Genomic DNA, 24,609 nt, shown 5'->3' with positions numbered 1-24,609 from the left:
CTCCCGCTCCCGCCCCCGCCGCTGATTGGCTCATCAGCGCACCACGTGATGCGTCACCGCTCGGGTTCACAATTTTCTTGAATCCCCTGCCGGCTGACGCGTCACAGTGCGTAGTGAGCCGTCAGCGAGGGGGGACTGGGACCGGCTAGGGAGGATTCCCCTGCTGGTGGGGAACGCTCGCGTGGCCGTCCGCGCCGCCGAGCGCAGCAGGTCCCAGCCCTAATGCTGCCCAACAGCAGGCTACCATTGCACAGCAAGAGACCAACAGGATACATGCTGAGGCACTCAGAGTGACCCGTGAGGAACAGCAAAGTGACATCTGTGAGCTGTGACAGGAGATTCAGGCTGTGTCTGAGAGGCTGAGCGGGGATCATGATGGGAGAAACCAAGGACCCAAGGCAAATCGGGCCAGTCATTGCCTTCAAAAAATGATTGCAACAGATAATGTTGAGGCGTACCTTCTGGCGTTTGAGTGCACAGCAGAAAGAGAGACATGGCCAGCAGCTGAGTGGGCAATCATACTGGCAACATTCCTGAGCAGAGAACCTCAAAAGGCCTACTATGACCTAGAACCAGCGCAAGCCAGTGACTACAACAAGCTGAAGGACGAAATTCTGGCACGCGTGGGACTGACCGCTGCAGCACGAGCTCAAAGGTTCCATTTATGGTCGTATTCTCCTGACAAGGCTGCGAGATCCCAAATGTTTGACCTCATACACCTTGCCTAAAAGTGGCTTCAACCTGAGGTTAACTCGGCCAGCCACATTGTGGAGCTTTTAGTGATGGACTGTAATGGATCCGCACCTTAGTTTACTGCTTACCTTGCCTTACAGACCTCTGCAGTCCTGGAACACTTCCCCTGATATTTACTGCAGCCTGGATTCACTCATTAAAGCAATACTGTCACACGCCCCTTCTGCTATTGGTTCACTGACCTTTAAATACAGCCTTCCCACAATGCTTCCCTGCCGAGCATAATCCTTCCTGGATGTCACACGTGTTCTGCCGCAAGCCCTAGGCTTGGCTCCGTTGTGTACTAACCTCTCTGGTTCTATTCCCTAGTTCCTGAGGTCTGCTGCTAGTCTTCATGCAGGGGCCTGTGTTTCCTGAGTATCCTGAGGCCAGCTACTACTCTCTCTACGTAGAGGCCTGCTTTCCTGAGGCCTGCTGCTAGTTTCACGCCGATGTCTGTTCCTGTCTCCTGTGCTGAAGCGGAGTACTCTCCAGTGTGTACTTCCGCTCCCTGTTTCCTGAGGTCTGCTGTGCTTCCATAGCAGAGGCCTATCTACTGGTTCCTGAGGCCTGCTGCTAGTTTCATGCAGAGGCCTGTTCCTGACTCCTGTGCTGAAGCGGAGGACCCTCCAGTGTGTACTTCAGCTCCCTGTTTCTGAGGCCTGCTGTCCATCCATAGCAGAGGCCTGTCTACCGGTTCCTGGGGCCTGCTGCTCTCTCTCCATTGCAGAGGCCGTGTCCTGGTTCCTGTGCTGAAGCGGAGCCTGTGTTTCCTGAGTATCCTGAGGCCAGCTACTACTCTCTCTACGTAGAGGCCTGCTTTCCTGAGGCCTGCTGCTAGTTTCACACCGAGGTCTGTTCCTGTCTCCTGTGCTGAAGCGGAGTACTCTCCAGTGTGTACTTCCGCTCACTGTTTCCTGAGGCCTGCTGTGCTTCCATAGCAGAGGCCTATCTACTGGTTCCTGAGGCCTGCTGCTAGTTTCATGCAGAGGCCTGTTCCTGACTCCTGTGCTGAAGCGGAGGACCCTCCAGTGTGTACTTCAGCTCCCTGTTTCCTGAGGCCTGCTGCCCATCCCTTAGCAGAGGCCGGTCTACGAGTCCTGAGGTCTGTAGCTCTCTCTCCTTGCACAGGCCCGCTCTGGACTCTTGCGCTGAAGCACTGGTTTACCAGTGCTGCCAGGCGGTGTGCCCACTCCGGTCTGCCTATCCCTGCCTGAGACCAGTACCATGGGCCATGGTCGCCGCACGTGCAGAACCCGCTCCCGCCCTGCAGCTATTACGCTGAAGCGGGACCTAGTTGACTCCCTGTTGCCGAAACTCCGCTTGGATAACGTTTACACTGATGTCTCCAATCCTGACCCTAGCTTGTCCACTGACGATGCTGCCTTCTCCTGTCCCGACCCTGCTATGTACGACTACGAACTGCGCAATCCGGATCAGCTTGCGCGGTCTAAGGTCTGTGCTTATACAACCCCACCTCAGCCACGCGGTCCGACCCTGGTTTGTGGCGAGCACAACCATGACATGGACCGCTTTCGGCGGGTTCTTCCTGCTACCCTGCGTCGGTGGGTCAGTCAACGCAGCCCCCATACAGCGGACCAGCTGATTGCTTTGGTGGAGAGATATGTCGCTGCAAGATAACTCCTACGCCCTTCTCCAGCTGAACAAACCCGCAATTTTAAGGCTCAGGATCCTGCAAGACCTGGTAAGACTGTTCAGGGTTTAAGGGAAACTGGAGAGCAACAGGGATATTCCCAAAATCACAGGGATCTAGGAACCAAAGGTGCATTCAGACAGACAGATCTCGAAAAGGAACTTATTGGGGGTCAGATTATGTTATAAAATGTTTTAAATGTAATGAGGTTGGTCATACAGTCAAGGATTGCCCACTTAAAGATGAACTCATGGAATGCAATGTGGGTGAAAATATGGGACCATACTCATTTTGTGGATGTATTGGATCTACTAATAATGGTGGTAATAGTTTTTATTTGTGCTATGTGAAGGTGAATGGAAAAATGTCTAGAGCACTGCTTGATTCAGGAAGTATGGTCACTTTAATACCAAAGCCTGTAATACCGAACGTGAAAATAGATAATATACAGAAGATGGATATAAAAGGGAATATCCCACAGCTGAGGTAAATATTGGAACCCAGTGTGGTACCCTAAATTACCGGGGGAGGGGGGGTACCCAGATTAGCCCATAATGGGGTGCTTGGTAGAGATTTCCCCAACTTTCTAGAGTTATGGTCATTAACAGAGAAGGCAGCCCAAGGCTCATCAGAAAAGGACCAAACTAGTGAGGAACATGTATTCCCTGTTTTCTGAGGTTGATTTGGAGAGTGACCAGGGTTGTAATGGAGACGAGAAACATCAAAATGACTGCCCTTTGCCGGTGTTAGTAGGGGACAACCCCATTGACAGCTGTGAAGAGCCTAGTACTAGCACAGAGAAGGATGATGATTTGCTGGACTTGGGAGTAAGTCCTATTAATTTTAAGAGTGCCCAATGGGAAGATCCTACTCTAGTCGCTGCTAGAGATAATGTCCAGGTTGTGAATGGGGTTGCTGTCTCTTTTTCCGCGTGTGATGCTGTGGCGATGCATATTCATTCTCTTGTTTATCCCCTGTCCTGTCTCACCTATGTAGTAGCAGCCCCCTGGGCATTTCATGCACATGATGAGATACACATCATTGCTGGAGGAACAGGTGAACCTTCCTCTGATTTTGTACTCCAGATTCCTGTGTGGTATTTGTATTGTGCCCTCTGTGTGGAGCATTGCGCAGGTTTTGCATCTTGAGTCCTGGCACGGTCCGCATTCAGTTGTACTGTTGAATACTTTACTCCTCACCATCATTTTCTTGAGATTATGAGGTTGTCTGTATGATAATAAGGGTGTTTCAGGAAGACCTGTTGCAGTCTTGTATCTTCCTGGAGAATGGGTTGTAGTTTCCTGGCGATCTTGCGTAGGACTTCTAGGTGTGGGTTATATGTGACCACCACAGGTACCCTGTCGCTTGTCTCTTTCAGTCTGTATTCAAGGAGATCACTTCTTGGTATTCTGGTGGCTTTGTGGATTTGCTTTTCTACAATTCTGTGGTTATATCCACGGTTTATGAAATCTGATCTCAAGGCTGTAATCCGCTGGCCTCTGTCTGCTGTGTCAGGCATATCCGGTTGTATCGTATGGCTTGACTGTAGATGGTTGCATGCTTAGTGTGTGTCAGGTGGAAGCTGTTGTCCCTCAAATAGCTGGCTCTGTCTGTAGGTTTGCGATATACAGAAGTCTGTAGTTGGTTGTTCTTTAAAGTAATGGTGGTGTCTAGGAAGTATACTTCATCTGGGGAATGGGTGAGTTTGAGGTTGATTGTCGGATGGAACGTATTGAAGTTCTCATGGAACTGTAGGAGGTCCTGTTCACCAGAGGTCCAAATCAGGAGGATGTCATCGATGTAGCGAAGGTATGTAAGGGGTTTCAAGTGACAGGTGGAAAGAAAGTCACTTTCCAGTTTTGCGCAGAACAGATTGACATACTATGGCGCCATCCGAGTGCCCATAGCGGTCCCGGTTGCCTGGAGGTATGTGTCATTTCCAAATGTGAAGTAGTTATGGGTCAGAATAAATTTGATGCATTTAGTCACTGTCTCTGTGAGTGGCTCCTGCGGTCCCAGAAAGTATCTGCAGGCTGAAATCCCATCTTTGTGGGGGCTGTTAGTGTAAAGTGACTCTACATCTATGGTTGCTAGTAGTGTTCCTGTTGGGAGGTGGCCAATGGCATTAAGTTTGTTAAGCAGGTCGGTGGTGTTCTGGATATAGCTGGGTGTGTTCCTGACAAGTGGTTTTAGAATGCCTTGCACCCAGCCAGAAATATTCTCAGTCAGTGTGCCAGATCCAGAGATAATAGGTCGCCCAGTGTTACCCTCTTTGTGATTTTTAGGGAGCATGTACAAAAGTGCCAGGTTTTGGGTTAGCTGGTATTAGGTCCAGAATTTGTTCTCTTGTGTGGATTGGGAGTGTTTTAATGATCCTGTTGAGTTGTCTTGTATTTTTTTGTTGAATCTTCCTGCAGTTTGGTGTAATACTTAGTATCAGAGTTGTCTGTGCGCTTCCCGCAGGTAGTCTGTTTAAGGGGCGGCCATCAATGATGACCACTGCTCATGTGTTCATGATGACCACTGCTCCTCCCTTGTCCACAGGTTTGATTGTTATGTTTTGGTTGGCCTTTAGAGATTCTATGGCTCTCCTCTTGATCAGTGTCAGATTATACGTTTGTTTCCTTACTTTGTCCAGGATGGTGGTTTTGGCTCTGTCTAAAGCTTTCGATGTAACGGTTGTAAGGAATCAGGGGTCACGCCCGCCAAAACGTGACCCCCCCCCTACCTTCCACGGGGTCCGCTTCTACTGCCGTATGTCCCCTTCGGCGATACCCTCGCCGTGGTGCCAATCGCTCGCCTCTGGCTCACACGCAGGCAGCCGCCATCTTGCCGGGACGCGCGGAACTCTCTCTTACAGAGCGCACGTCTCCACCGATAATTTATTCACTGCACTCTGCCTGTAGCCACGCCCCCCGGCATCCGCACTGACGCCCTCCGGCATAGCAGTTCCCAAAAACCAAATACAATGACGTCCAACCACAGAGTGCTCCTCGGCACACCCTTGCTCTGCCCCGTGACTCTATTGGACCACCTACCTTTATTATCCCAGTCCTTCCTTTGGCTCATTGCTCTGCATAGTCTCCTCTCGAGCAGTTGTGGTTTCTGTGCCGTGCTTTCTTCTTGTACTCCCTTCAGGTTTTGACCCAGGCTTGGCTGATTACTCTCTATGGCTCTCGACCCCGGCTTCCACCTCTCTACGCTGACATCTAAGACCCTCGGACTCGGCTTGTGTACCACGACCACCCAGACCTCTCCTATGCTCGACCCTTGGCTACGGAACCCACTACGACACTTCTACTACCCCGGGTCCGGCAAATACCTATCTCACTATACCTGCACTTACTGGCCGACTACACTACCACCACACTCCGGACACGCCCTCTCCACTGCGGGTGCGTGTCTATATACATCCCACCTCAGTGCAGGGGACGGGTCTAGTCTGCGGGCAGCACCAGCGTAACATTATGTAGAGCCCAACAAACGCAGACCAGACTGAATAATGCCAAATACTGTCGGCCCTTATTCAATAGCATCAAACTATGTCGGACCAAATAACCGTCTTATCCCAACAGTTGGCAGACCTTTCTCTCTGGGAATCTCCGCCTAGTGTACTCCCTCCAGCACTACCTGAACCAGCAGGCGCCGTGGCACCGGAGCCCAGGATCCCTGCTCCCAAGCACTATGCTGGAGATCCCCAGGCTTGCTGTGGATTCCTAAACCAATGCGAGATACAATTTGAGATGGCCCCCACTCAATTTTCTTCTGGACGCAAAAAGGTAGCCTATGTATATTCATTATTGACTGGGAATGCTTTGGCCTGGGCCTCCCCAATCTGGAAGTTACGACCCAAACTGACTCAGGATTACCCCCGCTTTAGGCAGGAGTTCCAGCAAGTGTTCGACACTCCTGCTCGCCCCGATACTGTGGCCTCTTCTCTTCTCCATATGTCACAGGGTCGTAAGTCCGTAGCCAAATACGCACTAGAGTTCCGGACCATAGCAGCGGAGACGCACTGGAACCAGGAAGCACTCGTCGCCGTCTTCTGGCAAGGACTAGTTGATCCTGTGAAGGACGAACTCGCTGGGTAGCCCAGGCCCGAAGTATTGGAGGAACTAATCGCACAAGCCATTCGCATGGAACAACGCCTCCAGGAACGACACTCTTAACCTCAACAGTCCCGCTTCCTGCCATTTGTCGCCCTGTCTCCTCGTCCTCCCTCGATCCCAAGATTTCTTCCGACTCCATTAACAGCTCTGGAGCCTCCCGAACCAATGCAGATAGGCACACAACAGACCCATACCAACGCAAGGGACTACCGTCGGAACAAAGGTTTGTGCTATTACTGTGGATCCCTGGAACATCTGATACGTTTCTCCCCTCTGTGTCCGGGAAACGCGCACACCCAGTGAAGTACGAGGGGCTTTCCCTGGGTTCTATCTCTCCACGCCCCCTCCTTAAAAAAGAGCTTCCCCGGAAGCTCATGATTCCTATTTCCCTTAAGGGATCCAACTTCCTTGTATCTACGTCCGCCTTCATTGATTCTGGAGCCGGTGGAAACTTTGTGGACCAAGCCTTTGCCACCCGTAACAACATTCCGCTTATCAGCAAGGAAGTTCCTATTGGACTAGAAGGTATTGATGGCCGCCCCTTAAACCTCGCTTTCATCTCCCTAGAGACTCTCCCACTCATTCTATCTTCCACGGACGGGCATACTCAAACCATAAACTTCGACGTCATCCACTCCCCCGGAACTCAGGTCCCCCTAGGACTGCCTTGGCTTCAGAAGCACAACCCCTGCATTAATTGGAGGTCTCGTACACCAATTCAATGGAGATCAAGAGTGGACATACTTCCTACGCCGCTTATCATTCCTTCTACCTTGCTCGCAAATATTGTGCCTTCCTCTTCCTCTACTTGCGTCTTGCAGGAGGTTTACACTGATTTTTTTGGACGTTTTTAGCAAGGCGAAGTCCGAAATTCTACCCCTTCATAGATCTTATGATTGCCCGATTAATCTTGTTCCAGGTGCTACTCTCCCCAAGTCTAAGTCCTATCCGCTATCCCTACCAGAGACCAAAGCAATGGATACCTACATCCAAGAGAACCTCTCGAAGGGATTCATTCGTAAGTTTTCTTCACCCGCTAGAGCCGGGTTTTTCTTTGTGAAGAAGGATGGGAACCTCAGACCCAGCATTGATTACCGGGGTCTCAATCGTATCACGATCAAGAATCGCTACCCTCTTCTCCTCATCTCCGAACTGTTCGATAGTTTCCAGGGGGCTAAGTTATTCAGTAAACTAGATCTCTGAGGGGCATACAACTCGATCCGTATCCGGGAAGGCGACGAGTGGAAGACCGCCTTCAACACCCTCAGTGGCCACTATGAGTATTTAGTAATGCCTTTCGGCCTCTGTAACGTCCCCTCAGTCTTTCAGGATTTCATTAATGAAATATTTTGTGATATTCTCAATTCTTTTGTTATTGTCTATGTCGATGACATCCTTATCTTTTCAAAGAATCTTCAAGACCATATTCTGCACACCAGGCTCGTTCTTTCCTGTCTCCGGGTCAATCACCTTTATGCTAAACTGGAAAAGAGCCTTTTTCATCAATCCTCCACCTCCGTCTTAGGATACATTTTCTCCGACAGGGGCTTTTCTATGGATCCCGAGAAGATCAAAACCATACTAGACTGGCCTCAGCCTAATTCTCTGAAAGCTATCTAACGGTTTCTGGGCTTCTCCAATTATTACCGGAAATTTATCCGTAACTTCTCCACCATGATAGCCCCCATCACCGCCCTTACCAAGAAAGGGGTTGATCCCTCAGCATGACCACCTGAGGCAGTCTCTGCCTTTCAAACGGGCATTTCTCTCCTCACCCATCCTCCGTCACCCAGACACCAGCCTGCCCTTCACGTTGGAAGTTGATGCCTCGGATTGTGGGGCAGGTGCGGTGCGCTCTCAGAGTTGTTCCCCGCAGGACAAACTTCACCCATGCGTTTTTTTCTCAAAAAACAATTTGTCTGCAGAAAGGAACTACGACGTGGGCAATAGAGAACTGCTGGCTATCAAGACGGCCTTACAGGAATGGAGGCACCTCCTGGAGGGATCTCGAGAGCCTATATCGATTCTGACCGACCATAAAAATCTACTTTATATTGAAAGTGAACGTCGCCTGGGGTCTCGCCAAGCCCGTTGGGCACTCTTCTTTTCAAGGTTCAACTATACTCTATCCTAAATCCCTGGTACCAAGAATGTGAATGCCGATGCCCTGTCCAGACAATTCTCCCCGGAGGAGAGGTCCGAAGACACTCCGGAAACCATCTTACCTCGGAAACACATTATCTCCGCTGCCTCATTCGACATCCTGGACAAGATTGTAGGGGCTCAAAAACATATTCCAAGAAATTTAGAGGACCAGAAGGAAGACTCTACGCTGCTCCTAAATTTCGATCCAAGATCTTAGAATGAGGTCACTCCTCTCGTTCAGCTGGACACCCTCCTTTCAAGAGAACTTTGGATCTTATTCAGCACACTTTCTGGTGGCCCAACATGGCAAGAATTATTCAAGAATTCACCAGTACCTGTCCGGTATGTGCGCGAAGCAAGGCTCTTCATCAGAAACCTTCAGGCTTATTCATGCCGTTACCTTTTCCGGAGCGCCCCTGGTCCCATATCTCTATGGATTTTATTGTGGAATTGCCAGCCCCCAGGGGTATGAACACCATTTTAGTAATTGTAGATCGGTTCTCTAAGCAGGCCCACTTCGTTCCCCTTAAGGGTCTTCCCACCTCTCCCACCCTAGCGGACATTTTCTCCAGAGAAATCTTTCGCATTCATGGAATCCCTATTTCGATAGTCTCTGATCGTGGCTCACAGTTTGTATCCAAGTTCTGGTGGGCATTCACCAAAAGACTCTGAATTTCTCTATCATTTTCCTCGGGGTACCACCCACAGGTAACACCCAGCTGATCCGACGAACGGATCACATCACTCCAAAACTCCTGGACTAAGATTCAGTCTGCTCTTCTAAAGCCGCAGAAATTTAAGATCCAGGCGTCGAGTCTCCCCCAGATACAAGCCAGGCGACAGAGTCTGGCTTTCGGCCAAGAATATTCGGCTAAAGACTCCAACCCCAAAATTGGCGCCTTCAGCTCCCCGCCGCTATGAAGATACCCAATGTCTTCCATGTGTCTCTGCTGAAACCTTTTGTGTAGAGTTCCTACTTCTCGCACTACACCCGTAGACCAGATCCCGTCACGGTCCAAGGGCATGCGGAATTTGAAATTCAATCAATAGTTGACTCCCATCTTTCCAGGGGAAAGGTTCAGTTCCTTGTGCACTGGAAGGGCGATGGGCCCGAGGAACGCTCCTGGTTATCTCGTGAGGACATCAACGCCCCGACACTCAACCGTTTCCACAAGAAGATTCCGCGGAAGCCTTGGGAGGATCGTCCTTAGGCCAATCCTCAAGGGGGGGTACTGTAAGGAATCAGGGGTCACGCCCGCCACAAAGTGAACCCCCCCCTACCTTCCGCGGGGTCCACTGCTACCGCCATCTTGCCAGGACGCGTGCAACTCTCTCTTACAGAGCGCACGTCTCCACCGATAATTTATTCACTGCACTCTGCCTGTAGCCACACACCTTGGCATCCTCACTCACGTCCTCCGGCACAGCTGTTCCCAAAAAACAAATACAATGCCGTCCAACCACAGAGTGCTCCTCGGCACACCCTTGCTCTGTCCCCTGACTCTATTGCACCACCTACCTTTATTATCCCAGTCCTTCCTTTGGCTCATTGCTCTGCATAGTCTCCTCTCGAGCAGTTGTGGTTTCTGTGCCGTGCTTTCGTCTTGTACTCCCTTCAGGTTTTGACCCAGGCTTAGCTGATTACTCTCTCTGGCACTCGACCCCAGCTTCCACCTCTCTACGCTGACCTCTAAGATCCTCGGACTCGGCTTGTGTACCACGACCACCCGGACCTCTCCTATCCTCGACCCTTGGCTATGGAACCCACTACGGCACTTCTACTACCCCGGATCCGGCAAATACCTATCTCACTATACCTACACTTACTGGCCGACTATGCTACCACCACACTCCGGACACGCTCTCTCCGCTGTGGGTGCGTGTCTATATACGTCCCACCTTAGTGCAGGGGACGGGTCTGGTCTGCAGGCAGCACCAGCGTAACACCGGTCCAGTTTGGGGTTGCACCCAGTTTGTGGGATCCAGTTGGATTTTTGTTTGTCCCTGCTCATGTGCCTTGGCTCTCCTTCTGCAGTGTTGGCACGATCTTGGTCATGTCTGTCATGGAAGAACTCCTTAAGACGCAGTCTTCTGAAGAACTCTTCCAGGTCACTGCACAGCTCAATCTTGTGCATAGGCTTGGTAGGGCAGAATGTGAGACCCTTTGATAATACAGAGGACTCTGCTTGATTTGGTGTATAGTCTGAGAGGTTAACAGTGCAGTCCTGTTGTTGATGACTGTCAATGTATGTATTATTTGTGGTTGTGCTGGCTGCTGCAAAGTGTGACACCAGATGGCGACATTTACCATTTTTGTCACAGTAATGTCCTGTATTTTCTAAAAATGTTAGTGGTTGTGTTCTGATTTTGAGCTATTGAGTGGAAATTAAATCATTTTAATTATGTGACTCAATTGTGTACAGCAGTGATTCCCAACAGGGGGTTCGTGACGTGTCTCTAAGTGGGTTCACCAAAAAAAAAATTAATTGTGGATCCCAGGCAGTGTAGCGGGTTCCTGAGCCCATGTGGGGACTGCACACTTAGTAAGGCCCCAAACTTATCCTTAGCGGCATAGCTGTAAATTACAGCAGGAGCTCCCATCCCCCACAATACTTTGCATCCCCAGCGGCAAGGCATTGTGGGGCGTGACTGTGGAAGCCCACGCAGTAATTGACAGCTATATCGCCCATGCGGTCTGCGCACATGGAAGTGCAGTTTAGGGCCTTATTAAGCATATTTTCCCCCAATCGGTCAAAGAGCTAATCACATATACAGGTAGACCTCAAACTATTCCATGCACTATTTTTTTTTGGATTTTATTTATAAAATGTAATCTGTAGCTCCACAGAGTTTTGGTCTGACCAAGAGCAATCTAACTCCTAAAAGTACTCCATATATATCATCTTTGCCTGGTGATGCTCCCTGAAAGGGCCACAATTGAGGTTTGCCTTAGAAAATATCATTGTGGCACTGTAAAAAAAAACACATTATCTTGGACTCGGCCTGCTCTGCGGAGCATAGAACAATTCTTTGCTAACGAGAGTGCCTGTGTGCTTCTGAAGCTTCTACGAAAGTCATGAGTCTACTACCACAAATCACGGTTTCTCTCTCTCCACTTCCTCCCTCCCGCAATAAGGCATCTATGCTGAGTAATTGAAAAGTGTAACGTTGTAGCCTTGAACATTATCTCTCGGGAAATCAATGGGTCTCCTGAATACTTATTTTCTATGTGATTTCAACGCTCCCTAATCGTGCGTCCAAAGAAAACAAATGCAGACCACACAATACTATAGGTTGTCCAGTAAACTACCCTTCAAGGGAGATTGCCACAGATTCTGTCCTCCAGATTCTGGTAACTCCCATACACAAGGAGATATGTTTAATATCAAAGAGCTACTGGACAGAGATATAACCGAAAGTCTGAATTTTGCTCCATTGCATTTCTAAAACCAAATCTACAGGAAACTGCTTAGGTTGGCAATAGGGAGTCAGATCTCGAAGAAAAACATGATAAACTGACGGAAGACAATATGCTTCTAGATGAACATAAAGTGGTCATCAATTAACTGTTTGATGCACCTAGAGACCCAGGAATCTGCGAAACAACCTGCTCCTCAAAAATACTCTGGAGAAGATTGACCTGGATGACATGGAGGCCTATGCGTAGGGTCTGTTTAAATTCCTCAAACCTAAAGGAGTGACCATTCCTGTTCAGCTGGACAGAATGCAAAGAAGCCTTAGACCAGAGGTTCTTAACCAGGGGTGACATCACCTCCAGGGGGTGATTGAAAAAGGTGCTGGGATTTGTGAAGAGCTATGTACATTAATGGCGCTATAAAAATAAAGACATACTTTGTTGAAGATTTTATTTTTTGAATATTAAAAATGATTTAAACGCGAGACAAACATTTGTTTCCATTCTTTATTTATAAAATTTTATAACTTTTATTCTATTAAAATAACACGTGGCTGATACATTGTGTGAAAGCTTCTTTATCTCCCGCCACATAAATGCATGGTCGATAGGAATCCACCCGTTATTTTCCCATCTCTGTTCGTTACACGTACTTACTAAAAAGAGAGGGCCCTATACTAAGTGTTTCAGTCGACCTACTGGCATAGTTGAACTCTGTCGTTTACAGCGCTCCTGTGAAGCATTTTTAGTTCTACATTATGAGAGTAAATGGTTTGTGGAAATTAAATTTAATATTTATTCATATATGAAATAGATTAGGGTAACTCGCACTAACCACTGTTTTACTTGAAGGGTCGTATGGAGGTTGCGTGCTACCAGGGAGATAGACGGAATGTCAGAGAATAGTGGTTTGTAACTAGAGAGTACTTGCGACTAGTAAGAATCCCTATTATTGGTGCACAACAGATCATAAAATATATAGGTCCAATGATGCCCAATGATCCAGGTGGAGGCTGGAGCATGTACCGGTGGAAGGGACACACACACACACCACCACCCTCCTCTATACAGCCCAGTCCCGGGCTGGGAGGCTGACAGTTGGGCCTGACCTCTGGCCTGTCCGCCAGCTCTGTGTCCGGGCCCCAGATTTCTTTCCCACTGCAGCAGGTACCTCACTTTGCTATTGCTGTGGCCTCCCGTGTAGGCTCCGCCCCTGCAGTTCAGCGTGCGATGTGCAGGAGAGGAGGTGATCTGAGATGCAAGGGGGGATGTGAGATGCAAGGGGGGGACGGGGGGATGTGAGATGCAAGGGGGGAACGAGGGGATGTGAGATGCAAGGGGGGATCTGAGATGCCATGGGGTGGGATGTGAGATGCATGGGGGGGGGGTTATGTGAGATGCAAGGAATGGAATAAACAGCAGGACCGGCTGGGACATGAGATGGAGCCTACCCTTTCCACTAATCCCACATCGCTCCTTATCAAGCAGTTGATTCTGCCAGACTGACTGCAGCTTTCCCTTATTTCTTCAACTTCAAGTGGCCATGAATATCATTTGCGCTGTCCTCCTTGTTGGTGTCTTCTTCTGCCACTCGACACCCCTTTTACGCAGTAGCTCAGGGAAAGGGCTACAGCTACAGCTGACCAGCGAAAGTACTGAAGAAGATACATTTGAGGCCAAAAGAAGCTCTTATATTATAATTTTATCTATGAAGAACTTTCATTTTAACCCATTACAATGTATCACAACCTCCAACAAATCTACACTTCTCCAGGACCAATACAGCTACAGTACTAGAACTTTGAATTACTACTCTAATAGCATAAGCCTTTTAAACATTGAGTCACATAGCTGTAGAATGGGCATCATACTCGTATGTTGAGGAGTTTATCTTGTACAGCATACCGCTTTATAAATTACTCACCTTGACTCCTGAATAAGTCAGAAACAAATTTTTTTTTCCACAAATGACAACACTTCTGTGATGAACATATATATACACTGCTGCAGCTATAAATATGACATTATCAGTCACGAAGTTAAAATAAATTACCGTATGTCCTCTATGGCAGTAGAGACTTGCTGTTGCACAATATCATAAAGTTTTACTCTGAAGCCTCCGCTTGCAAACACCATTGCCCAGCTGCGACCGATGAGGCCACTGGGGAATAAAGAAACGGAACCAAAATTACTCAATGAAAGAAAAGACATGAGTTCATATTCTTTAGGGTCTTCAAAAGAAGGGCAAGAAGGGCAGATCTCAAAACCAAGGCATTAAAACTACCATATAATAAATTATAATGTATTTTTGCGTTGTACTTTTTACATGTGAAACACTTCAAATTGTATAATGCACAGTCACAGTGAATCCTCAAAAAGAACAACAATCTTTTTTTTAGTACAACGATAAAGTACAGGGAGGCAACTTACTCATGCTATTAATTAATTTGACATTAGTCTTCCAACAAAGGTCAATAATATAAACACAGGGGCCTTTCAATTCATCACACAAAAATGTAGTCCTCTGTGTATTAAGGCACATGTGGAGCAATGATTGTACACAAATAGTAAACCATGGCCCATATTTACTAAGCAGTGCTATTCCACAAGACACCTTCTGACACCAGGAATACGGGACCATTTGTCTAAAATAAAAAATTCCCATCAATTATTTTTTTTCTTCGCTTGATACATCTGTAGCTTGTGTGCCACAGAATTGTCCCACCTTTTGCCTTGATATTTTGACCCCACAGAAACTCGCGCTCTTCTGCCATAAATAAACAGTATAAACTGACTTTGGACAGTACCAGCAGCATAAGCATGATAACCTTCCAACCCATGAAGATAAATTAGGACCAGCTGCACCCACCTTCAAAGAGTTGGGGTATCAACAACTTAGCAAGCTTAAAGAGTGGCAAATAATAGAACTGGTGCACCTGTGCACCTACCTAAATAGACCATCCTCTAAGCCAGGGGGGCGCAAACTTTTCTGTTTGCGCCCCTCCTGTCAGCTCTCCGCCCTGCTCGCAGCCCTCTTCCTTAACTGGCTCTGAGCTTCGCGCCGTCATATGACGTAATATTGGCATGGCAACGCGTTGCCATTTGACCCTGTGGCGCCATGGCGCCGAAGAGGCAGCTCAGACCAGGTAAGGCCTCGTTCAGGGTGCTGGCTTCAGAGGGAGGGCGTGCTGCTGTGCGTGCTGCCGTGAGAAACAAAGTATTCAATTTGAATACTGGTTGTCAGGGTAGCAACCGCCCTGTCTCCGAAGCCAGGAGTTGAAGCTGGCTACAGTTTCACTAAACGAAAATTTAGTTTTTTGGAACTGCAGCAGCGTCACAGGGACCAAGGCAGCCAATGAAATCATTCTTCAGAATGATTTTATGACTGCAACTTGGATACTTACCCTGCTGTGTGTAACCCCGCCCCCTCCCCAACGCTGAAAAGTCTGCTGGGGGATAAACACAGATCGCCCAGCAAACTGCAGCACTGCCTCCCTCCCGCCCTCCCTCCGAGTCCTGCAGCTGGCACCCTGAACGAGGCCTAAGAGAGATTTTCAGAGACCTCACGCCTCCCCCGGCATTTAATTTAAATGCCTTAGGGAACAGCGCAGGGCCTCTTTAATCACCGCGCCTCCCCCCAGAAAATTTCGCGACCCGACTTTGCGCACCCCTGCTCTAAGCTTTGTGGTGATACCTCATCTCTTTGAAGACTTTACTACATGGTTTGGCTATTGTGTGTCACAGACTGATATATTTTAATAGACTAATAAGACAATTCTTCATACATGCAACAGTGCATATAGTGGTATTAAAACCTTGCAGACAGGTCTTTTTTGTTGGGGATCTCACAGGAGCCGGAGTTCCAGGACCTCCTTTTTAGATAGCAATAATAAATGTCATACAGTGATTATGTAATTACGTTTATGGTAATGGTTATGAACTGGGAGAGGGCTTTTGTGACAAATTTACTTTTTAAAACTGTATTACCGTATTTTCCTGATTGATTTATAGGGCGACCCCAAAAATAAGGCAACCCTCTAATTTTAGAAGCAGCTGGAAATAAAACAGTTTCCACACTCCCTGCATCTCTCTGTGTCCGTCTCTCCTGATTTGAGCTTCCTGTCACTAGCAACATGGCTGCTTCAGACCCCCACGGTGGAGCTTCCTCCATTTTACCCTCCTACATATGTCTGCTAATTGGCTCGCGAAGTGGGTGGGCCCAATTAGAAGGAGAGTGTGCAATTTTCAACGTAACTTTATGAAAATAAAAAATAAAAACATCGCCTTATAAAAATCGGGCAAAACAGGTATTTGTGTTTAAACAAAATGTAAGTAAATATATGAAATATCCAATTCCAAAAAAAGATGCTGTAAGCAGAAATTTGTAACAAGATGTAAAAGGGGAAAAACATAACTTTGCAAAGGTCACTTTTAATGCAGCAAATCCCTCCCTTCTTCCCCATGGTCCCCCAACCTACAGGGACCCTTGGCTTCAGATACAGTATATATAAACTATAAATGGTTTTCCACACAAAAAAACACTACAAATATGGCTGCTGGGTTATGAATAGAAAGTCGCAACATCATATCCAGATGGAGTTAGCCCTGACCCCTGCTGCCATTTTGTGTCCACCAAGTATTCCTCCCCACCCCCAGGTTTCAGAGGAGCATAGTACAGCTCTGGGGATCCTGTACCCCTGTAAAATGTCCTCCATGGGACCGAAACGTCGGGCATATCTGTGCATTTTGCACCCAATAGACCACTTTTATGTGATTATCTCTTGTTGTGTGCCAGCATATTGGATCTCTATGGATCCTCACAAACTAACAATTTGCCCTTTACTGTGCATCACATTTGCCTCTGCTGAGGGTTTGTTTCAGTGTGTGTAGATAGATAGAACCTACCCAGCCTAGAAATATTGCAAAGCAAGTATAAACCACCCTCACACTGATGAGACCCATTAAGGTTGAAACATGTCTGTGAGTGGTTTGACTTGCTTTGCTAGTCCCATGCTGTGGTTAAAAGCTGTGTGAACAGCCATGCATTTGCTTATATGGGCTCTATGTGAATGGAAATTCCAGGCAAAAGGTGACACGTGCTCATTTGCATGTCATTTCCCAGAATCCCTTGCTGCAATGAAAGCACTGTATGCTAGGTGATAATGGTTGAAAGGCAGGGTTGCAGACCAGTCTGACATGTGAATGTGCTCACAAGTGATATTCTTTATTTGATGTATATATATATATAATATATATGTGTGTGTGTGTGTGTGTGTGTGTGTGTGTGTGTGTGTGTGTGTGTGTGTGTGTGTGTGTGTGTGTGTGTGTGTGTGTGTGTGTGTGTGTGTGTGTGTGTGTGTGTGTGTGTGTGTGTATATGTATCTCACACACACATTATGACCTGTCTAAAACATGCAAATGAGCACAGTAATATTTCCATTTGAGATTATACACACACACAAATAAGAACAGCAGACTGCTGTTTTACAAGAAAGTTGATACAAATGTGAAACAGGACTCCCTCCAATATTTCAAGTGAAGGAGATGTCATGCTTGCTCTAGAAAGAGCTGAACAAATAATCTTTCTTCAAGGATAGGTAACCATTCCTTGTAAAATCAAACGGTTATTTTTATAGAACAAAAAAATTGCATTCCTGCCCGATTTCCTTCCCCTCTTACCTCAATATAATATTAATACCTAACCCGGTCTTCCCCCTGGGCCTAAAGCCTGATAGGTTTTATAATCTCGAGGGCGTCAGGACTACATAGATATGAGAATCTATGACTCATTTGCAGATACTAAAAATGAAACTTACTATCTATTTAGCCACAATGTTGTTTTGAATGTTGCTACTTAGGAGCTTTATATCATCAAAAGGAGGTAAACAAAGGGGCTTGCAGACCCCTTACCCCAGGGGGGCGCAAACTTTTTTCCCTGCGCCCCCCTGCCGGCTGTCCCCTCACTCCCGCGCCCCCCTCCCAACCCCAAATTACCCGCGCTCCGGCGTAATGACGTCACGTTGCCATAGCAACGTGACGTCACATGACCTCGCAGCGTCATTTTGACGCCGCGTTGCCATGGCGACACAGGGAGGAAGCCGCCGGAGCCACGGTAAGTTAGGTTTACAGAGGCCCTGCAGCTCCCCCGGCACTTAATTGAAGTGCCTTCGGGAAGCACGCGGGGCCTCTGTAAACCCCGCGCCCCCCGTCGGCAGTGTCGCGCCCCCCCTGGGGGTCGCGCCCCACAGTTTGCGCACCGCTGCCTTACCCCATTCAAGAGACACTGCAACATGAAGGAAAAACCAGGAGCTTAGTAACCTCAATTTACATTTGTGAAGGACAGAGAGGGTCTAAAACGGAGGCCTGCATGATCTTACAAGTAACGTCAAAAGGGGAGACCAAAAAGAGGTAATACACAATATGTAAAATACAATAGCCTGCTATTATTTTAAATAAATATTCCTTTGTATATGTTTTAACAACCAATAAAACCTCACATGCAACCCCTCCTCACACACTCCTTAAAGCTGCAGTTCAGTCTTTTTTTTTTTTTTTTTTTTTTTTTTTTTACTTCAATAGTTTTATGTGGGTAATCTCTACTTACCTAAAGAACTGTATAGCTGCAGGTCAATTCATTCTCCATGTATTGATCGGCGAAATTTGGTGACATCATTAGAGCTGGCATATGTTTTTCTTCTGCTTCTGTCACTCAGTGGAAGCTCATGAATATTCATGAGCACTCCTGCACTGACATGTGCTAGAGGGAGGGCAGGGCTGACAAAGGGGTGTGCCAGGGCTTGTGACAGGACATGAAGGGGCAGTGCCTTAGCAAATGGTTGTTAAAATAGAATACAAGAAAATTGGTCTTTCAAAGTTGTTTTTTTAAAAACAGAAAATGCTAAAAGTATTTTTTCTTACTACAGAACTGATTTATTAAAAAAAACACACATGCAGGATATTGACTGAACTGCAACGTTAAGGCAAAAAAAAGGACACAAAACGCAGTGGTAGCAAACGAAAAAATATTAAATATTCAGAGGGAGGAGCAAGAAAACAATCAATCATTCTTCGACTGTGTACTTTATTTCTGTTAGGAAAAAACATTGGTGCTTATAACCATATAATATGGTATTATGGCTACAAAGACCCTCTTATTTAGTAACATTACGAGAAATGCCATTTTAAAATAAATCTGTACAATAAAAGCAATACCAGATATTGTAGATAAATATTAAACATACTGTATGTGTTGTACAGTTTGTACATGAGGTTTATTAAAGACATATGTCCATTATGTTTATACGACAGATACTCATCCTGTATTTGTATTTAGAGTATATTGATCCAGAAGAAGGCAAACAAAAAACCCAATTGAAGCATTATCCAATGATGTTTCATAAGGGGAAAAATAACTTTCTTCCAGACTACAAATAATGGCAATCAGATTTCTCCCTGGATCAACATCCTTCCCATGCCTACTTATTTGGTTTATCCCTGTATACCTTTCCTTTCTAAACTTTCTTTTGAACATACTGTTTCTGCCATCACAGTCTCCATGGGTAATGACTTCCACATTTTAACTGCCCTTACTGTAAAGAACCCTTTCCTTTTCTGTTGGTCAAATCTCCTTTCCTGCTACCTAAGGCCTCGGGCATGGTCAGTGCTTATGCGCTGACCCGTGCTGAGGCGCGCTGCTGCTCGGCACTGAGCCCCTGCAGCTGCAATGAGAGCGGCTTTAGCAGGGGCTCGCGCACGCTTCCGCACGCTTGCGGAAGCGTGTCTCACCGAGTCTTGAAAATGTGGCGCTCGCCGGAGCGCAGGGCCGGTCACTGGCCCGCCCCCTGACGGCGCGCTGTCTAAGGCCAGGGAAAGCACCCGCTTTCCCTGAGCCTCAGCGCGCCTCAGCAATGTAGAGGCACTATGTCCCAGGCCTTAAAGGGATTGACCAGTGTTGTTTATATTGCCTTTGGCACGAATGGTTCTTTTGAAAGATTCTTGTATTGACCCTGAATATAAGTCTTATACGCCTCTTTTCTAATGTAAACTAATCTCATTTTGCTAGCCTTTCCTCATAAGTCAGACCTTCCATTCCATTGACGGCCCTTCACTGTACTTTTTTTTAGTTCCGTAATGTATTGTTTATGGAGTGGTGCCCAAACTGTACTCCATATTCAAAGTGTGACCTTACTAATGCTTTATAGGAGGGCATAATTATGCTTACTTCCCTTCCATCCATACCCCGTTTTAGGCAAGATAATATCTTATCTTGCCTTTGCAGCTACCGTCTGACATTGAGCAGTATTGGTAAGCCTTCTATCTACAAGCACTACTAAGTCATTCTCCGCCAATGATTGAGCCAATTGTGTCTCATTTAATTTGCACGTAGACTGTTTATTCTTGCTTCCCAAATGCACAGCCTTACATTTATCTCATCTGCCATTTACCTGAAAGATCAGTATAAATATGTGTTGTAGTTCTATAATAGGGCATCAACTTTGGTTAACCCTTTTTATTGTCAGAGGGGCCGTACCACTTTACATACAGTAGCCACTCTGGCAGTGATGGAGCTAGTTAAAAACAGCAATACCAGCTGTGCTTTTTAACCCACTGCTTTTTATTTCTTATAGGATGGTAACCTGGGGGGTCCCCTGAGCTGAACTGGGCTATTTCCATCTTTGGAGACCTCCTAGTTTTAAGATACTTATCTTTATCGGTATCAGTCTCCTCCAGGGGAATAAAAAGACAGTTTGAATCTCCCATTTCCCACAAGCCAAAAGTCATCCTTTGCTGCTTCCTATTGGCATGCGGGAGATGGAAAAACACACAGGAAGTAAACATATTTTACTGGTAAGTATCTCAGGATCCCCAGAGCTGTAAAACGAGGTTTAGCTCAGGGTTTCCCCCGATTCCCATCCTGCAAAAAAAGGGGTGTTGGGTATCTGGTTTCAATTAAAATAAGAACATTAACCACTAACATAGGAAGGTCTTGTATTTGCCAACACCACTTGCTATGAAAAAGTATTCATACGTTTAAGATATCATTTTGTTTAAATATACTTTTCAAAGCAATATACATTGAGATTGACTGACACAACGAATAAGCAAAACACCAGCACTCCTGAATGAACAAATACACTATATGGGAAAATGTGAATGGTGCAATAGGGCAGCGGTGCGCAAACTGGGGGGTGCGACCCTGAGGGGGGGCGCAGGATTTTTCTGGGGGGTGCAGGTGGTTGCAGTGGCCCTGTGCTCTTTCCCGAGGCATTTAAATGAAATGCCAGGGGACCACGCAAGGCCTCGGCAACCTGTACTTACCAGGATTCAGCCGGCTTCTGCTCACGTCGCCATGACAACGCGGAATCAAATGATGCTGCGGGGTCATGTGACGTGCCACATCAGATGATGCTGCGGGGTCACATGACCCTCAGCGTCATTTGATGCCAGGTCACTAGGGAGGGGGGGCGCGAGCACAGGGACCGAGACACAGGGGGGGCGCAGCCAAAAAACTTTGCGAACCCCTGCAATAGGGAATGGTGCCAAAGGCTACAATAAGAACTGATAGAGCAAACGTCCCAGATGGGGCGATGGATCAGTAAGAAAAACCCTTTTTAACAGCACTCAATCACATGGTGTAAGTGTAAAAATATATATTCAGGTTAGAGCTAAGACATCCATAATGTGATATGATGATAATTCTATAAACACTTATTAATAGTACAAAATATAAAACACAGGGTGTTAAAAATACCCAAACCACCTAAGCTTCAAATGATCGAAGCTTAAAGTAATCAACCCTAAAAAGGTAGGGTGATAACTGAGGCAGGTAAGCCTAATAAAAATAGAACTTGAGCCTACTAGGAGGAAGAGAGTTCCTAAGCAAACTCCCCCCTCCCACGACCACTCTACAATTGAGAACTATATTAAATTGTAATCAGGAACATAAATAGTGTGTGTAGATCAGTACGTGGGTCACTGCAAACGAGTGCACAGCACGTGCTATACATATACAGACCAACCCACCAGATGATAGACAGGGTATAGGTGGGGACTGGTAGTTGTAATCAGTAATAGCAACATCTGTATACTTGTAGGGCAAAAAGTGTACAAAATGTAATGAACACTGAGTACACAAAGGCAATGATAATGCTAGTGTGATATTCCTGAATAGCCAGGAAAAAAAGAGAGATCCATATATAAACATTAACAAAGTACAATACTTGCGATACAGATGGTCTCTCAAAGAAGCTCCTACACATGCTCCCTATGTAGTGCCCATAAGTGAAAAAAACAATATCGGAAAGGCTCAGTCTGTCATGGAAAGCGTGTATATAATTACACGTAGGTGCAACAGCAGCCCCAACATTGAGATTAACTTCTCGTTTTCAAGTATCTTCTAGATTTGAAACATGACACATTTGTTCAGATTACATTAACTTGAATCCTGCTCACTTTGCAATGATCATTACTAGACATACTTATGGTTTTAAACATGCAGCTGTGTTGACCCGCAGGGCCGTAGCCAGGACTATGTCTGAGGTAGAGCATTGTGGGTTGGTAGTGCGGCACTGACAGAGTATAACCTGACCAAACTATACACTCACACAGAGTACCAGTGGGAGGTTACATAGGGGGTGAGACAGAGGGGGAGAGATAGGGGTCCCTACTTTCTCCTCTGTGATTGCTTGTCGCCAAGTCCTCCTCACATGGAAACTCACATTTCCGCTCCGCTGCCACCATATGGGGCTGCACAGAGCAGGAGTCCGTCTGGCCCACAGCCCACCAATCAGGGGCCAGATTTTTTTTTAGGCGGGCAATTTGAAATTTAGAGCAGGCCTTGCCCTTACCAAGCCTCTGTAGATTCGCTAGTACACACTAATAAATGTGTATATGTAAGCAAAATACACAATTGCACAAAGCAGGAAACTAATTTCCTCTATCACACAATATGTTCCCTGTCCTAAAAGTATTTTAACAATATGAAAGGCAAGAAAGAAAAAAGGAAGGAAAAGGAAGATCATCCACCACCAGCAAATCTGCTTCCTGTTTTTGGTGGGGGAGGGTGATGAGGCTTTTAAGATACACAGCTCAATTAAGGTAAATCACAGCATATTTTTACATATATAAATACGCTCATTTTCTAGGAGCCAACCGGGCACCAGCTGCGTCACGTGACCGCTCCTGCGCAGGAACCCCCTGCATTTCTTTTTTTTAAACTTAGAGAAAAAGGTGTGTTCACTAGGGTTGCCAGGTGGCTTCTCCAAAAATACTGGACACAACGGTGAAAGGAGACACACACACATGCTTTAGACACACACGCTCGAGACGCGCACACACCTCTCCGCTACATGCAGTTTCCTCCTCTCCTTGGCCCCACCTCTAGGCTCCTGACTCCTCCTCCTGATTGGCTGCTGCTGGATAATGCGGCCAATCAGGACGGAGGGAGTTTCCCAGCCCCCTAGCAACATCCCTGCTCAGGGAAAACCCACAGCCTCCCAAGCCGGTCAGGTCACTATGTCCAGAGAGGTAATACCGGTATGCACATACATGTCCAGTATTACTTCTAATGTTTAACTGGACAGAGCATCCAAATACAGGACAGTCCAGTTAAATACTGGACACCTAGCAACCCTAGTGCTCACACAACTCCATGATACTGCCTCGGGGGCACACGGTGAGGTATACTGTATATTCTCTTCAGCAAGAGAAAGAAGCGACACTTGTGAGCTCTTGTTAAGTCAGAAAATAAACATTGATCCCTCCACAATAAATGTTTATTATCTGCATTTACAAGACTCACACGTGCCGCTTCTTTCTCTGCGAAAGATAATATACAAGGTTAATTAAAATACATGAGGTTTTTTTTTTTTAACATAAATACAAAATAAAGACATTATAAAGGAAATATAACATGTGCAGTATAGTAATTGAAATTCATTTACCTGCCAATAATAACAATATTTCCATCCCGTTGGTCACTCATTTCCAGTCCTACTGAAAGTGTGATTTTGACTACAAGCAGAAGCAGAGGCTGCAGGGGAGACCCAGCTACCAGCACAAATCTAGCAACAAGGTTTCCTTGCACAGCTATTTACTTTCTGCTCCTATGATGTCCTATGTTAGGAAGCGCCTGATTGGCTGCTCTGAAATGCTTCTGCTGGAAACATAAGCACTTCTGTCTGATTGGCCTGTAATATGCCTTCTAGCTACCCGCCTTCATTTCATATAGACATATAATTATGCCATAAACCTTGGCTTCTTGCACTGGATTAGTGTACTGTCTGTTACCTAGGGTAATCCAATTTTTAACAGGTTTTGAAGCTTCCTGCCCCGTCAGGACTTGGTGGTGCTTAGCGCAATGCGTGCTATGAGATAGCCTTAGTGTCACTCAAACCGCTGTGTGTTCATTATCAGCGTATAGATACTCAGCACTATTATACAAAGCGGTGTGTTTATTATCAGCGTATAGATACTCAGCACCATTATACAGCGTGTAGTGTTCATTATCACTGTATAGATACTCGTCATCATTATACAATGCGACGTGTTCATTA

The 24,609-nt window shown here is 46.5% G+C and overlaps 1 protein-coding gene across 4 annotated transcripts in view; it reads right to left on the bottom strand.

The window, feature by feature from the left end:
* The window catches only part of CRYL1 (crystallin lambda 1), a 249,736-nt gene that overhangs the window by 210,315 nt on the left and 14,812 nt on the right, over positions 1 to 24,609 (bottom strand). For 3 of the 4 annotated variants that reach the window (XM_075592296.1, XM_075592293.1, XM_075592295.1), the window contains exon 2: positions 14,109 to 14,216. In XM_075592296.1, the coding sequence (XP_075448411.1) occupies positions 14,109 to 14,216 (108 nt within the window). Of the gene's footprint in view, positions 1 to 14,108; positions 14,217 to 23,997; positions 24,162 to 24,609 lie in introns of those variants that run through there. The other variant, XM_075592294.1, reaches the window with a different exon arrangement.

Source organism: Ascaphus truei, chromosome 3, assembly GCF_040206685.1.
Source record: "Ascaphus truei isolate aAscTru1 chromosome 3, aAscTru1.hap1, whole genome shotgun sequence".
NCBI lineage: Eukaryota > Metazoa > Chordata > Amphibia > Anura > Ascaphidae > Ascaphus > Ascaphus truei.
The sequence above is the reverse complement of the archived record's forward strand: the minus strand, read 5'-3'. Positions and strand labels throughout refer to the sequence as shown.